At 38.5% G+C, this 15,737-nt stretch overlaps 1 protein-coding gene across 2 annotated transcripts in view; it reads right to left on the minus strand.

The window, feature by feature from the left end:
• Positions 1 to 15,737, minus strand: part of GALNT5 (polypeptide N-acetylgalactosaminyltransferase 5) — a 67,026-nt gene that overhangs the window by 12,697 nt on the left and 38,592 nt on the right. For both annotated transcript variants that reach the window (XM_050751747.1, XM_050751746.1), the window contains exons 4-9: positions 15,578 to 15,713; positions 14,860 to 14,979; positions 11,442 to 11,559; positions 10,097 to 10,420; positions 5,242 to 5,322; positions 2,338 to 2,499 (exon numbers count right to left, since the gene is read on the minus strand). In XM_050751747.1, coding sequence (XP_050607704.1) covers positions 2,338 to 2,499; positions 5,242 to 5,322; positions 10,097 to 10,420; positions 11,442 to 11,559; positions 14,860 to 14,979; positions 15,578 to 15,713 — 941 coding nt within the window. The remainder of the gene's footprint in view (positions 1 to 2,337; positions 2,500 to 5,241; positions 5,323 to 10,096; positions 10,421 to 11,441; positions 11,560 to 14,859; positions 14,980 to 15,577; positions 15,714 to 15,737) is intronic.

Below are 15,737 nucleotides of genomic sequence, written 5' to 3' on the forward strand. Positions count from 1 at the left end.
TTATTAACATAAACACAGACTTTGAAAAGTATTAAATTTGTCTCTGTCTCAGACTAAGTAATCATCCTCCTCCAAGCTATAAGACTTTTAAGTCCTCAGGAGGCAAAATAAAAATTTTTTGATGATGTGGCTGAGAACTATATACTCTTTAAAGAGAAAACATTACAGATGACATTTATTGGATTTGATAGATGATAACTACTTCATTGACGGTAAAGAAAAAATACATACTGCAACAAAAAGTTAATTAATTTTTAAAGTAGGTGTCTTTGTGAATTTGGATTACAAAATTCTGGAAGTGATGTATTTTATTTGTGAGCTCTTTACCATAATCTCTGACAATTCATAACAACTGATGTCCAAATATTAAATAAAGTTCTATTATTGCTTAATATTTAGTGAATATCCTAGAAATGATAGATAAATTACATAGAACTTACTAATGGCTTATATATTTTTTTATCTATAAATTCTCTCAATTACTTATGACTATGACAAAGACGATCTTAATTACACATGTTGTTTTTAAACCTTAATAAGTTATCAAAAAGGGGTGACTTTCATAATAATTTATTTTAAAGATTGTTCCTCAAAAGTATCGTCACCTTTGCAGGATTTTGGAAATATGATGCTTGAATATTGTCAAGGATTTGTAAAGAAGTCTCATTTTATACTTCTCTTGTTGTTTAAGACTTACATGTACTGGGGGACCTAGGAGGTACAGCATGAAAACTACTGAAAAACTGAAAAAAGAAGAAAGCTGATCACCAAGCTTCTAATCTCCAGGACATTTGGTAACATCAAAAAGGAAACCCAAGACAGAAGGCAGCTGTGTCAAATGTCACAAAGTCATAGGTACAAACAAGGTAGCGAAAGGTTTTCCAATTTTTGCTATCTTAACTAAATTACCTCCTTTACCAAATCAGCTTACTGCTTAAGAGAAATTGCTATGCTTGAACTCTTTCCCAAGATTCAATTCTGGAGATGAAGAATGTGTTTTAGTTCTCGTTCTTATTCATATTCTCTCTCTCTCTTACTCACTTTCTCTCTTTCTCTCCTTATCCCACTCCCCCTTTCTCCTTCCCTCCCTCCTGACTTTGGCACAGGGAGAAGGTAAGATGTAAGTTATTCACTACACTGCATGTATATGGATTTCCTAACACTATGCAAAAATAAAATTAGCAGCATATATGCTAATAATTCCTAATCTTTCTGAATAACTCAATAATAACCATTATTACTAAAGAGAAAAAGACTGTCCAGAAAGAATTGAAATACAACAGAGAGGATCTAATGGGAGAAAGGCTGGAGAACACATTACTCAGGCCCCAGTTTTGGCCTTGAGCAGGAAGAAAAATGTTGAGAAGAGAATAGCCATTGGCTGTGTTGTTAAAAGGAACGGAGGTACCTCGAGGAAGAAAAGGTGCTTACTTTAGGGACAGCCCTGGGCAAACTGAGAGTCTCCAAATACCCAGATATTTACTGTAGACAGTAGATTTGGTGGCTACCTGCTAGAGAGATGGTAGAAAATTTAAGAAGGCAGTTCTGAGACTATTCTCGCCAACCTTAAGCTCCTACACCAAGGCTTATGACTCCATATTCTGTTAAAATGTAATTTGGAAAAATGGAGAGGACTTTTGAGAATGAATACAGTAGACCAGGAATGTTCTGGTAAATAGAATAACTGGACCTTCAGAAAAGTATCCCTGATCCAGTAACATCTTCCAATTTCTGTGGTATAAATACTCCCAATATGGCCAGTTTCAAGCTACCAATGTGGTAGGATTGAATGCAAAGTTAGCAAGTGTACACACAAGCGGCTCCAGCGAGCTGGTGAAAGCTGGGTCCAGCAGACCGTCAGAAGCCCCAGTCTCTGGGTACCGTAGGGGATGAAAAAGTCTCCTTCTATGGAAAGGGGGCAGAATGAGGAACCAGATTCATTCTCAAGTGCAGGACTTGTAGGAGACATGCGGCTTCCTATGCTGCCCATATCCTCTCCTTATAAGCATTTCTGATAACGAGTGGGAACCAGTTCTAGCCTTTAAGCCTAACTTTTGGTGTTGTCGATTGACTGAAGCAAATGATAGCAATGTAACTACAAGAACTTGGTGACTTCTATTTAAAATAATTCATTTGAAATAAATTTTGAAAAAGAAAAAAAAGGACTTGCCAACTTTCAAAAGATACCCATGTATCTCTGTGAGTGAGCTTTTACATAATCCCATTGTCACAAACACACAAAACTTCTGACTGAGGAAGCTGATAATGAAAATTTTATGTCCTATTTGATCAAAAGTCATATTTGTGGTAAAGAAGAGGTACCAATCTTTTGCTTACCAGTTCTGGATGAAAGACTGATGTTGATTTATGCAGCCATTTTAGCTCTTTGTTTCTGTTATCACAAGGGTGCAGGCATATGCCTCCTTTATCAGGGGTGGGGGCTATACACCATTCTCCACATTTAATAAGTCTTAACCAGGTGTAATTAAATTGTTGAAGCTGTGGGGGAAATGAATAAAGGGTCACTTTAGGCAGCAGACACAGGCAGGGGCTTTGTCAAACATTTTTGTTAGCAATAGTTAAGAATATAGGAACTATGATCTGTCATTTTAGATTCAAGTTCTGGTATTATCATTTGTAATTCTGATAGTATGGGCATATTATTTACCCTGTCTAATCTTATTTTTCTAATTTTTAAGTTGGACAGCGATTGTATCTATCTCAGAGGGTTGGGGTAATGACTATCAAGTGTTTAGCACCCAATAAGCCTTCAATAAATGTTAGTTACAATAATAAAATTATTTAGTGCAATTAGTTCTGTCTGCATATGGATGTCATTTCAGTGTTCTGAATCCCAAACAAGCCTGGTGCTTAAAGAATTGGAATGTTCAGTCTACCACATGATTAAGGTTCTAAACCACGGGTGGCTATAGGGAGATAACAGTCACAGCCCTAAATTTCTTGGGTGGATTTTTGATGCTTCCTTGTATAAAACTATCATAAAGGCTTTGTCCAATTGTGGAAAAGGTGGAAGTCTTTCTTTGCTACTAGCACGAGGAATCATCAGGTTGCTACCAGGTTGGCATCCCCCAGTTCATAGAAACTGCTCTTGGAGAAGTTGCCAGTGTCTAAAATAAGCACCAATTCTGGTAATGAAACTACGTTTTTAACCTTAAATATTTTTCTTCAGTTGTTTACAACCTAGTATTATCTGCCTGGTCAATTTACTCTAATGCTCTGGGTCTGTGGGAAATTTATTGTTTTGTACTAACATAAACATATTTGAAAAAATAGGCTTCTGGTAAAATCTATCTAAACCTTTACCTCATGAATCATTTGTATTGTAACTGAAGTTCAACTTTGATTATCAGGTTAGATCAAAGTCATTGTGTTGGAACTTGACATTGGAATGGTGGTCCTTGGACCAACATCCACATCACCTGGGAGCTAGTTAGAAGTGCTGAGTCTCAACCACATCACGGACCTACTGATTCAGAATCTGCAGTGTAGCAAACTCCCTAGGTGATTTGTGTGAACATTAACATGTAGGAAGCATGGAAGTATGGCATAATATAAGGAAGTTATGTGCTACTAAGAGAAGCTAGATGTTACCTTGGAAAAATATGTCTCAACTGCTTGAAAGGTTAATAACCAAGGAGATATTTTAGGTAGAAGGTAAAGGGATAGAGCTGGATGATTCAATCTAAGGGTCTTATTCTTGTTGAGCCTTTTTGGATGAATGTTGTAGTCATTGGCTTGGTATTAAGCCTCATTAATTCTGCCGAAAATGAGTTAACTTCCTCCACATTTCTTTACTTTTTATTACCCAAGCAAACTATGAGAGGCAGAAGCTAAAAATGAGCAACGAGACTAAAAGATGCTGGGGCTTTGTGGAAGGTGAAGGCTGAATAATTTATACTTTTGCCTCCCAGCATCCAGTTGAGAAAGACTCAATGGTCATCAAGAATAGAACTTGGGTTTTCAGATAAAATACTGGTTACTCCGGCACAAAAAGTCCCTGCAATGATCATTCCCCCCTCCAAAAAAAAAAAAAAAAAATGCATAATTTAATACTTTTCCTTTTATATAATGTGAAATAACTGTGGTTTTGTTTTTACAATTTATGACTTTATTTCCTCTTTGTTAGTAACTGAAAGTTATTTCTTTTAATGGGTTTTAACACTTTTTCACTTCCCTTTGACTCCTTTCTTTCCTAATTAAAAAAGAGTGGCCTTGGCTTCAGGTTTACAATTCATAGCTAAATATAGCAACAGAGATACCTTTTCTTCTAGTAGCAGCTTTGAGTTAAGAGGTAGAGATGGGATGCACCAAAAAATATAAACAGTATCTTGAAGTCAAAGCAAAGATGTAAGACTTGACAAGCCTAGATTACTATCGCAAAATAATCTCTGTACCAAAGAACAATCTGCAATTTTGGGAACTGATTTCTACTCATGAATCTATTTTCCTCTGAGTCCTACTTGCCACTCAAACCAATAACTGTTTCCACAAACACAGAACTGTTAGGGAATGTATGTTAGTGAGGGAAGTGTAATCACTCAGAGCTCACCTCCAGCACTGTGGAAGGAGTCTCTATTCCCTGCTTCCTGGCCCTACTCCCTCTACTAACCATTTCGCTCTGAGTTTGTGGAGTTTTCCTATAGACGTTTCTACCATGGATCATGGATTTGGTTATTTCCATTATTCCCTTAAAATGCGGGAGAATGAGGGGAAAGGGGAATGGAATCAGAGAAGAAGACCGCTTCCTTAGAATGATTATTTAGAAATATGTTCTCTCTTTAGTATCTTTACCTATGTTACGCATTTTTTACATTTTTATCTTTATTATTATTACAGCAAACATTTACAGAGCACTAAGCATTAGGTATTGTTCTGCAGGCTTCATAGGTATTACCTAACTCCAGCCTCACACCAGTTCTAGAAGTAGGCATGATTATTACTACCATTTACCCAAAGGTTAATGAATCTGCAGAAGTTAATATGCTTTGGCAAGTGATGGTGGCAGGACTGTATTCTTTCTGGATCCAGTGAGTTGAGTGCAGGACCCACACCTTTATTCCCCCAGTCACTGTCTTTGTGTTTAGTGGTGGATTCTCTAATTACAAAGAAATTTAGAAAATTATTTTTCTATTGGGGAAAGATGAATTTCTCAATTGAGCAATGAATGCGTCATACCCTGCACCTGTCAGCTACCATGAGATAGAAAACAGTTTAGCATACCTCTTTGCTCCCATCACAATCTTCCAGAATGACTGTAGTGTTTTCAATGGAAATGCATTTACCCAAAGCCACATTAATAAGCTAAGAAGCAAAATACGAAACAGGAATTAAAAAACAATTTAAAGTAGAACAAGACATTCAGACACATTTAGAAAATACAGAATATAAAACTATAATAAGGTTAAAAGATAGTTAATAGCTTAACATTACTTAGCACTATCCAGTTTTATTGGTTGCTGTCTCTAACAGAGACATAATGTAATCTTGTAATAGTACAGCTTCAATCTGTTAATTTTGGCCTGTGATCAGCCATAGAGCCAACACACAGAAACTTTTAATTAACCTTTGCCTGGAATGCTAAATAACAAATGAGCAAAGGTGGCAAGAAAAGTAGTTATTTTCTGGTCTTAAGTTTATCTAATGCAGATACTGAAAGTCAATGCACATATAAGAATTATGAGCTATGTTCCCTGACTGACCCCTTCAAGGCTTTTGACTGCTTAAGCACTGAATCATAGATAAATTGAGTCCTTCAAAGAACAGCAGATTCCAGCTGATTCCCTGTCAGAATCTCCTTAATGACTCAAGCGAGCTACAATTCAGTATAGGAAAGTCACGAAAGCTAATCTAGAGCCAAGCATAAAGGCACTTTCTGGCAGGCCCCCAGGTTTTTAATGGATTTACAGGGTCAAATATGGAGGTAGCTTTCTTTAAGTCACCATTTATTGCAGAAAAATGTTGATTTCCTTTCCTCCTTTGACATCCTGGGCAGGGCTAACAAGATGATGGGTTAACAGTGCAACTTAGGGTTTTCAGATTTCTAGAACAGCCGTGCAGAGCCGAATCTATATGACATGTCCCGGGAAAGCCTCCTGAGCTGGGAGGAACTGAAGTCTTTGTTGCCAGGGACACTATTTGTGCCTTTCCGGTTCTATGACGCCTAACAAAGAGCTCTAACTCAGGGTGCTGCACTGATGGCAGCTGGATGCTTACAGAGTTGCCAGACTTCATAAAAGGGCGCTCAGTACGTTGGTCCTCACTTTTACATGCTTAGCTTAGTGGACAAGAAAGTAAAGGACATCTTCAGGGATCAGAATACGCAGAAAAAATTAAAGGCTACAGGGAACCATGCAAAGGTTGGCAAGAAAGACTTGCTCCTTCATATGGATGGAAGAAAAACAGAGGTGTGGGTAAGCCAAAAAGCTGGAATTCAGGTCTTCCACGTAACAGCGGAAAAACAGACCTTCAGTTGAATGCTGCACTAGGAAAAACAATTTGCCCGTTAGCACAGGGAGAAAACAAGGAAGCTGGATTCTCCTTGAGAATCTGGAACTTTACACCAGACTTCATTTGGGTTTGAGATGAATATTTACACCACCTGCTTTGGACAGGAACCATCACAGACTTTCAAGGCATAGAAACAAACGCTAAAAATAGTACCAGGTTGATAATGACTTCTGAGGTGCCTGGCACGGACAGAAACAAAGCAACTATGGAAGGATGGCATCTCTATCAAAAATCCTCAGAGAAAGCTCTATTTGCAATTTAAAATGACAAATATGGGAGAGACAGCTCGTTGTTAGTAAACGTGGGCATCACAAGGCACAGAAGGATTTAGTGCCCCCCAGTCCCAGCCCTGAACTTCAGAGAGGAAGGTGAATAGAAAGACGTGAGGGTAGAATAATCTCGGGGCTTAAAAGAAGGAAAGCATGCTGCAGTTGCTCTCTGTACTTCAGCACAGATAAATATTATATAAGCTCCTATATTTGTGGATCATGCAGAAATATTCTATCTTCAAACAAATTTGGAAAATGCAGGTTTCCACAGAGCTGAACAGGTGGTTCTACTCCAGAACTTCTCAAAATCTTCAGGGTGTGCATGTTCAGCTTGCTGCTCAGAATGTTGTACGAATGTTTCTCAAATGTACTTGACCATGGAACTCTGAGACAGCACAAGTAACATTGGTCAGGACAGTGTTTGAGAACCCCCTGGTTAACTGATATTTGTGTTTATTTTGTATAATCCCTCCAAGAACCGAAAAGCATTGGAAAGAAAGATAAAATTTTCTGTCCCTTACATGCCCCTCTCTCACTTGACCTGAATGTTTTTTTTTTTTTTTCCCTTCTTCTTAGGAATTACCAAGGAAACTATTTAATTGTGGTTTTTGCCACTGAAGGAACTTTTACACCAACCTAATACTTTTCTTCGTATAGACATCGTCTCTGAAGTGCTTTGGAATTGTTATTCTTCATTTCATTATTAACCATTTTTAGAATTTTTCCTTTTTATTTAAAAATAATTGATCCATGTTTTTACTGTAAACCATTTTAATCTTTAAAAAAATCAGGCAGTGTATAAATGTCAAATTATCCATGTTGTATTATTTCACTTTCCAATTTAGGAAGTAGATATTCCCCACAATTTATGACAGAATTGTTAAACATTAGGCTATTTGCTAGCAGTTTAATCCAGTGTAAAAATACATTATTGGTGAGATTCTTTTATTAGCTTCAAATATTGTCGTTTCAATAAGAAAATATTTCTTCTTATTACAAAAAACACGAACTTTCACTGGATTTAAATTCCTACACATGGAGGTTGAAAAAAGGGAAACAGAGCTATAGACTGTTTGCCAGCAGTTTAATCCAGTGTAAAAATACATTATTGGTGAGATTATTAGCTTCAAATATTGTTGGTTCAATAAGAAAATATTTGTTCTTATTACAAAACACAAAACTTTCACTGGATTTAAGTATCTACGTGTGAAGGTTGAAAGAAGTGAAATGGAGCAAGATACAAAAAGAAGTTGTGGAGTTTATTTTCTTGGAAATTTCCAAGATTATCTATCTAAAATAATGATCTACTTAATTTGCTCCAAATTACCTGGAGAAAGGTCCTAATTTTTTAAAAATGGTAATAACGCTCCCTGCTGGTTGCTTCAGAAGGGAGCAAACTACATCTTCACTGAAATTTGTTCAAGGAAACAACAAAGGAAAATAGAAGGAATTTGTTAAAATCAGTTTTTAAACTACTTGCTGCATTTTGATATGTTATAGCGGAGACATCGGCAGAAGGCTGTTTCATTAGGAGAGCTCTTCAGAAATTTCGTAGGAACTCACACAAGTTAGCCTACCAGTGGAGCCAAAACGTAGTTTTCTAGTGCCCTCTGGTGGTTAAAGTTCAGTATTACTCTTACTGAGATTGTGCTGTTGGAATGGGAAAAATTACAATAGTGGGAATTCCTTCTTTCTTTCTTTCTTTTTTTTTTTCTGCTCAGGGGTTGAAATTAAAAATTGTAAATTTATTTTACAGTTATATTTGACATGTTGTCATTTGAACAGTGTGTATATAAATCCAAACTGTTTGATAAATTACCAGGTTGAGCCATCTAAATTAGCTGCCATTCTATTTGGACCTATAAAAATGGCAATTTTATAATATAGTGCATTACCTAAAAAGAGGTCGCATATGTTTATTTATCAGTTGAATTTTGTAAAAAACAGAATCACTTTCTAAGACTAGTTTCTTGTCTTTCATAGCTTTCCTGGATTTCCCTAATACTTTCAAGGGGAGTATTATAATAAGTTTTTGCTATCAGGAGAATTTCCAGATAGAAAGCATGGTATAACCCGCTCTCTAGAAGAACTGAAAAAATTTGGCCTAAAAGGGCAGGATAACTAATGGTCACATTTTAAAATAATTTCTTGGATGAAGAAAAAGGAAGCTGAAATAAAACAAAAACACTGGGGATAGTTATAAGTCAAATCAAATTGGAAATAAAAGATTAGAAATAAGCATGAAAGGCAAAGAACCCCAGCTGAAGGCTTGGCTAATCATATTTAAACCCACGTGTCTTACCATCCTCTTCAAATGCAGCTTCACTCCTAGAATGGGTTTGAAATGGCTTTTCCCCAGCTTTTCCTCTTCCTTGATGTTTTCTTAGTCTTGTACTCTGGCCACCTTATCTGGCTTAGCTTCTTCCCTTCGGATACTATCTCTCATGTCCTGGAATGTTATCTGCTATTCTCTGATATTTTCTGTAATTTTAAGTCCCTCTTTGAAATCTTTACAAATCCTAATTAAATCTTATCACCCCCTTGCTTAACTCTGCTCAGTAACTTCCCACTACTTTCAGAAGAAAGAAGGAAGCAAGGAAGGAAAGATGGAAGGAAAGAAAGAAAGAAAATCCTTACTTTGGTTACAAGGACCTGTGTGATCTGGCTCCTTCCTTCCTCTTCACCTTCTTCTGGCGCCATTCTTCCCTCCTTCACACCCTGACAACAACATTTGCCTTCTTTCCAGTGCTTGGATGGAGAACACTCACCTGTCTGAGGGCTTTACATGACCTTCACCCTCTGCCTAGCACTCTTCTTTAGAGCTTGGCTGACTGACACTTAGTGTTTTAGGCGTGAGTTACAAAGTCTCCTTCTCAGAGAGGATTTCTGTACCACTCTGAGAATTCATCAACTGTGGCCTGCTCCCTAAATGAGAGCTATTATATTTTGTATTTACACTTGACTTGCTTATTTGTTTATAATCTTTCTTCCCTACCCAAATTAAGCTCCACAAGGAAGGGATCAAGTCTGCTTCATTCATCGCCCTGTAATCCAAGTCTGAAATACTCCCAGATCTATGGATATTCAATAGATATCTGTTGAGTTAATCAATGAACATGACCACTTGGTAGCCTTCCTTAAGTTTACCTATATTTAATTCTCAGCTATGCTTTGTCCCATCTATGCTCATACTTGATGTTTATTTATGATGTAATTATTCATTCTTTCCACACATTTTTGAAAGAGATTTTGTGTTTTGTTTTTATGGAGTAAGATTTTAAATTGTCACTTGAACTTACCACACCACTGGCTCTCACAATGGGAGCCTTTAAGTCAGGAAAGACGTTCTCCAAGTACCATTTGAAACTTTTGCACTTCAGTTTCTTTCGCAGCTCCCTTTGCTGGGTGAGGTTGCCAACATCTAGCCCTTGGTCGATGAGGTGGTCTCCATGGCCATAGAACAGCTCCTTATACTCATCCAACCAGACTTCAGCAACCCGCACCAAGTTCCGCTCTACTGTCTTCATCCGGTCTTTGGGGAAAGAATACGGATTGTCATTTCTGAATATATGGCCCACTCGGGAGCAGGGAATGATCTCAATTTCACCACCACACATCCACACCTGGAAGAATTTGATGATAAGCATCAATTATCAAATGATTATCCACAAATCATGGGCACTTAACAATGACAAGAAACCACCTGGCTGGCGACCTTGTATCCCCTTACCTGAAGTAATACTCAACTTCAAACACACTTTTGAAATAGAAAATCAAACTCAACAGGCTTATTTAATTTTGTGTATTGCTGTGGATCATTTTAGGATTAGTGAAATGTAGTTTTTTCATTTCCTAACCTGCAATATAAGTTTTTTATTTATTTGTAAATAAATCTTCACAGAATCCCATTTTGTAAAATATGAGTTCTTGTTTTGGTTGAATCAGGGAAAGAAGTGTAGATGTCCATTTGTTCACATTCCCCTACTCTCATTTTGGGAAAAACCAAAAGGCTTGTGGTACACAACTCAAAACCATTTTTCTTGATCAGCAGCTCCAAAATTATACCCTTTTGCCTACATACAGAACACCCACCCAATAGGAAAGCAATTACTTTTTGGACACTCTCTACTACTGCTGTTGCCAAGGCTTTCTCAGAAGTTAATTGGTGATTGTATAATAGATGGTATAAAGTATCCAAAGGAGCTGTACTATGAGCACACCTGACCTGTCGGTGATCTGCTTTAGAGGTATTTTTATGTCCTTCTGTCATTTGTGTTCTCCAAGATGATCCAATACAGATTGAGTCTATTCCTTCCAACATACTAGACAGATGTCCCAGAAGAGTTATTCTGTATCACATATGACTCCCACAGCATTTACTCTGAGTGGCAGAAAGTCATTTCCCCCATATTTACAAGCAGAAATGGTGTTGTGAAAGACTAGGGAATGCTAATAAATTTCACGACAGCAATGGATTCCTCCAAATTCGATCTGAGATATGAAAAAATTAATCCAGAGACCCTAAAATTTCCGTGAAATTTCCTCTTAGTGGCAGTCACATATCTGATTATAGTAGTAAAATCAAACCATTTAAATTGATTAACTCATTATTGTAAAGAAAATTTGGGAAACACCTGGTAATACCTTGAATGAGAGCTCCATATTTTCTCCACCCCAAACATCAAGGCCAGGGTCGTATGTTCCAAGTTCAAAAAAGTAACTTTTGTCAATAGAAAATAATCCACCAGCCATGACAGGGCACCTACAAAAAGAAAAGTTTGTTTTTTAAACTTACATTTCATGAAAGTTCGACTTTTAGAGTTGGTCCTCTGTACATTTGTACTGGAGGTAGAAGGCTTTTCAGAATAGCTATCCGATGCAGGGAAGCCCTGGGACAGAGTCACAAATAGCGCTTAAGTGATGCCATCCCTGGATCATGGTGGTAGAGCTTGATTAGGTTCAGCAAAGATGCATCCTGGAACTAGTATTATTTGCCCTTTATACTGTGACACAAACTGTCCAGGAATGTTATTTTTAACACTTATTCAGGGCTAAGGGAGTATCAGGCACTATTGTAAGTATTATATACATACCAGCCCAGACTTCACAAAAAATCTTGTGAGTGTGTATGATTATTAAGAATCTGCAACACTGGGCCAGGCGCGGTGGCTCAAGCCTGTAATCCCAGCACTTTGGGAAGCTGAGACGGGCAGATCACGAGGTCAGGAGATCCAGCCCATCCTGGCTAACCCAGGGAAACCCCGTCTCTACTAAAAAATACAAAAAATCTAGCCGGGCGAGGTGGCGGGCGCCTGTAGTCCCAGCTACTCGGGAGGCTGAGGCAGGAGAATGGCGTAAACCCGGGAGGCGGAGCTTGCGGTGAGCTGAGATCCGGCCACTGCACTCCAGCCTGGGCGACAGAGCGAGACTCCGTCTCCAAAAAAAAAAAAAAAAAAAAAAAAAAAAAAAAAATCTGCAACACTGGATGTGAGGGCGATCTGGCTGCGACATCTGTCACCTCATGAATTGCCAGGGTTGATTCGGCTGATCCGGCTGGCTAGGCGGGTGTCCCCTTCCTCCCTCACTTCTCCGTGTGCGTCCCTCCCGGAAGCTGCGCTCTCTGTGGAAGAGGACCACCATCCCCGACAGAGGAGGGCCGGTCTTCCCTCAAGGGTATACGAGCAGCTGCGCTCCCTGCTAGAACCTCCAAGCAAGCTCTCAGGAATCGGCAACACAGAGAAGGTAAGAAACTTTCCCAAGGACAGTTGACACCTTGGGTTTGCTCTGGGCAGTCTGAGGGGACGCTGTGCCACTCACTCCACTGTACTGCCTCTCGCGGTTACCGGAAGGAAGGCCGTGAGTGTGAGTTATCCAGGTTCTAGGTAGTTTGAACAAAGAATTGAACAAAACACACTAACAAAGGAACGAAACACATGAACGAAGCAGCACAAGCAGGGATTTATTAAAGCGAGAAAGCGCTCCACAGGGTGGGAGTGGGCCGGAGCAAACGGGTTACAAAGTTTTCTGAGTTGCGAGTACTCCTTTCGAGGTCCCTATCGGCTGCCCCTTATCTGGATGAAGGATTTGTTTGGCTAATGAAAGGCTGAGGTGAATTGGCGCCCTATGCAGATGAAGGGAAGGTCCCTGCTTGGCCAGTCCAAGGCACCCTCCCTTTCCCTCTGAGAGGTGGTGGAAGGGGAGGGCTGTAGGGAGAGTAGCCTTTGATCCTTTTTTACTCGGATGTGGGGAAATGGAATTTTCCTTCTGGTTTAGCTTTAGAAAGTGGGTGTTATTCGGCCTTCGATCCCCTGCCCCTAGACCCAGGTGTTTTCCTTTTGATCCAGCTTTGGGAAGTCAGCAGGAATTGGTCTTAGATTTCCTGCCCCCCAGACCTTGGTGTTTTTCCTTGATTCGACTTCAGGAGGTCGGCATGAATTGGCCTCAAGGTTCTTGCCTCCAGACCCTATTCTCCTGCCTCACAAGCACACACAAACTTTACCGACAGCATGTTATATGGCAAGCACCTTTCAAAGCACTTTATGTATTATCTGATTCAGTTCTTAAAACAATCTAAGTAGCACCTGCTTTTATGAGTCTTCATGTAAAAATGAGGAAATAGAGGCTGAAGATGAGAAGTAGTCTTTTCAAGCTCATACCACTTCTCAGTAGCAGAGTGGAGATTCAAACTGTCTCCAGAGCCTTCACTAATAATGTTGATTATGGAGAATAGAAACTATATTTTAGTCAGCAGTTAGCGAAGACTGGAATCACTTCCTATGGTGGTCACCACTCAGCCAGCTGAAGTAGTTTCTGTGGAGAGTCTGCTTTGTGCTTAGTGTATACAGTAATCTCAAGGGGGACATAATTCCTGTCCCATACCTCTCTCCCCTCTGCCACCATTTATGTTCGTGTTCTTTCTGCACTCCAATTTTCCTACTAGTCTATCCAGAATGCATTCTCTTCCTAACATTATGTTGAATGTAGTCTGAATTCAACCACTGTATTGGCCCTCAACATGAGAGTTTGGAAAAAGCAGAGGTTCTTTAGGTGTAGGTGCAGAATAAGAGTGTTAAATCCAGGTAGTTCTGGGTTTGAGTCTCAAATTCTTCTTTCATTAACTGTGGATCTCTGGGAAAATTACTTAATGCTTTTAAGTCTCAATTTCCTCACCTCTTTAAGGTGAATACTTCCACCTGCCTCCTAGAGTTAGGAAGAGAGTTAGGTGCCTGGCACAGAGTGCTTAATAAATGGTAGAACCTTCACTTCTTTGCTTGGTAGAACAATTCTGAAGGCATCACACCTGGCAAGGAAGGTGGTATGATTGATTGAGGGGTAAGTTTGGGGAAAACATGCTTCAATGCAGTCTGGGCTTGGCTTTCTCTTGGGGCTGGCTTGCTTGTGTCTGCTTAAGTGGTCACTACAACAGGGAAAATTTAAGCTCCCTGCTGCTCTTTCTGTGGCTGGCTGAATGCTTGTCCTGCAGGCCTAGATTCTGAAGAAGTAATGGGAAGCCTCCACTTCAGCTTCAGGTCTAAGCTGTGTTCTTTAATGCAGTTTCTTGGGAATAAAAGCCCAAACTTGAATTCATATCCAGCTTCTGAATCGATTCTTAAATTTATTCATAGAATTTGGCACTTCTCTCATGGAGGGGGTAGGATTAGGCTGTAAAAGAAAATCCTAACCATTGCTATCATTAGAATGATATTTCTATTACTATTATTTACTTTTAATTTGCACTTATGTTTACTTTAATATTATGTGTGTTTATATAGTATGTATGCAGCACATTTTGCTAGTTTGTGTTTCTTAGGTTGCAAATCCTAGGGGACAGGATAGCATTAGTGAATTTTTGTGTGTTCAGCCCTGAGTAAGGTACAAATGACCAGTGAAGAATTAGTTTTGGGAACAAATTTCTCAGGAATATTGTGTTTGCTTTGGTAATCTATTGGATAGAACTGTGATTCTTAATGTTCTATAGAATAATAAGCTGTTTTGTAGAATTTTTTATGCTTTTACAAAAAGATATATGACTGCTTTCTAGTCTTAAATTGCACACACTTACTTTATTGCATCAGTTTCTTTAATTCTGTTTTTTGCAATGACATCTGGAGGAATTGTTCTCCAACCAAAGTTCATGGGCCACACAAAGATGCCTCTTTGAAAGTTGTCCACTGTCATGTAACTAATCCAGGAAGAAAAAACCAAAGTGTTATCTGGGATTATATAAATCTTTATGTACTTTATCAATTTGGTTTCACAACGTAGTCAAATGAATGAAACAAGTGCTTATGATGATTTTAGGGCACCACCTTTTAATAATAGTTCAAGAACATTTACAAGTACAATTTGCTTTAGTAACTAATTGGCTTGATTATTTGTGCTTAACTTATACTTTTATTTTAATACTGTTCTGGCCAGTTTTGAAGAAAAAAAAAGTACAAGGGCAACTTAGAAGCACATACGTGTTTCCCACAGAAATAAGAACTAAACTTGAGGCAAATAAATATTTGTGGGTTCAGCTAAATATAAAGGGGAAAAAACAGATAATAACTATTAGGATTTATTGGTATTTAGAGTTAAGAATTTGTAGTGACCAGATAGATTATTGCATCAGCAGACTCTGATCCCAAGATATCGACCATGCTTTTCCATTTATTTAAGTAAGCTGTATATGTTTTGGATTTTCAAAAAATGCACATATTGGGCATATACTCAGCACTTTCTGCTGCTTGTGTTTACATATGTGCTTAGAAGTATCTTGTGGAATGTGTCAATATTACCTCATATCCTTATCATTGATGACTTCGATTACTGGACAGGCCACTTTCTTTCTACTTAAATACACTCTTTCCAGAAGAGGTTCCAACCAACCAACGTTACATTCCACGTGAGAATCTAAAAATGTCAACACATCACCTAGAGAGCCAAAAACACAAAAAT

The sequence above is a fragment of the Macaca thibetana genome, chromosome 12 (genome assembly GCF_024542745.1).
Source record: "Macaca thibetana thibetana isolate TM-01 chromosome 12, ASM2454274v1, whole genome shotgun sequence".
Lineage (NCBI taxonomy): Eukaryota > Metazoa > Chordata > Mammalia > Primates > Cercopithecidae > Macaca > Macaca thibetana.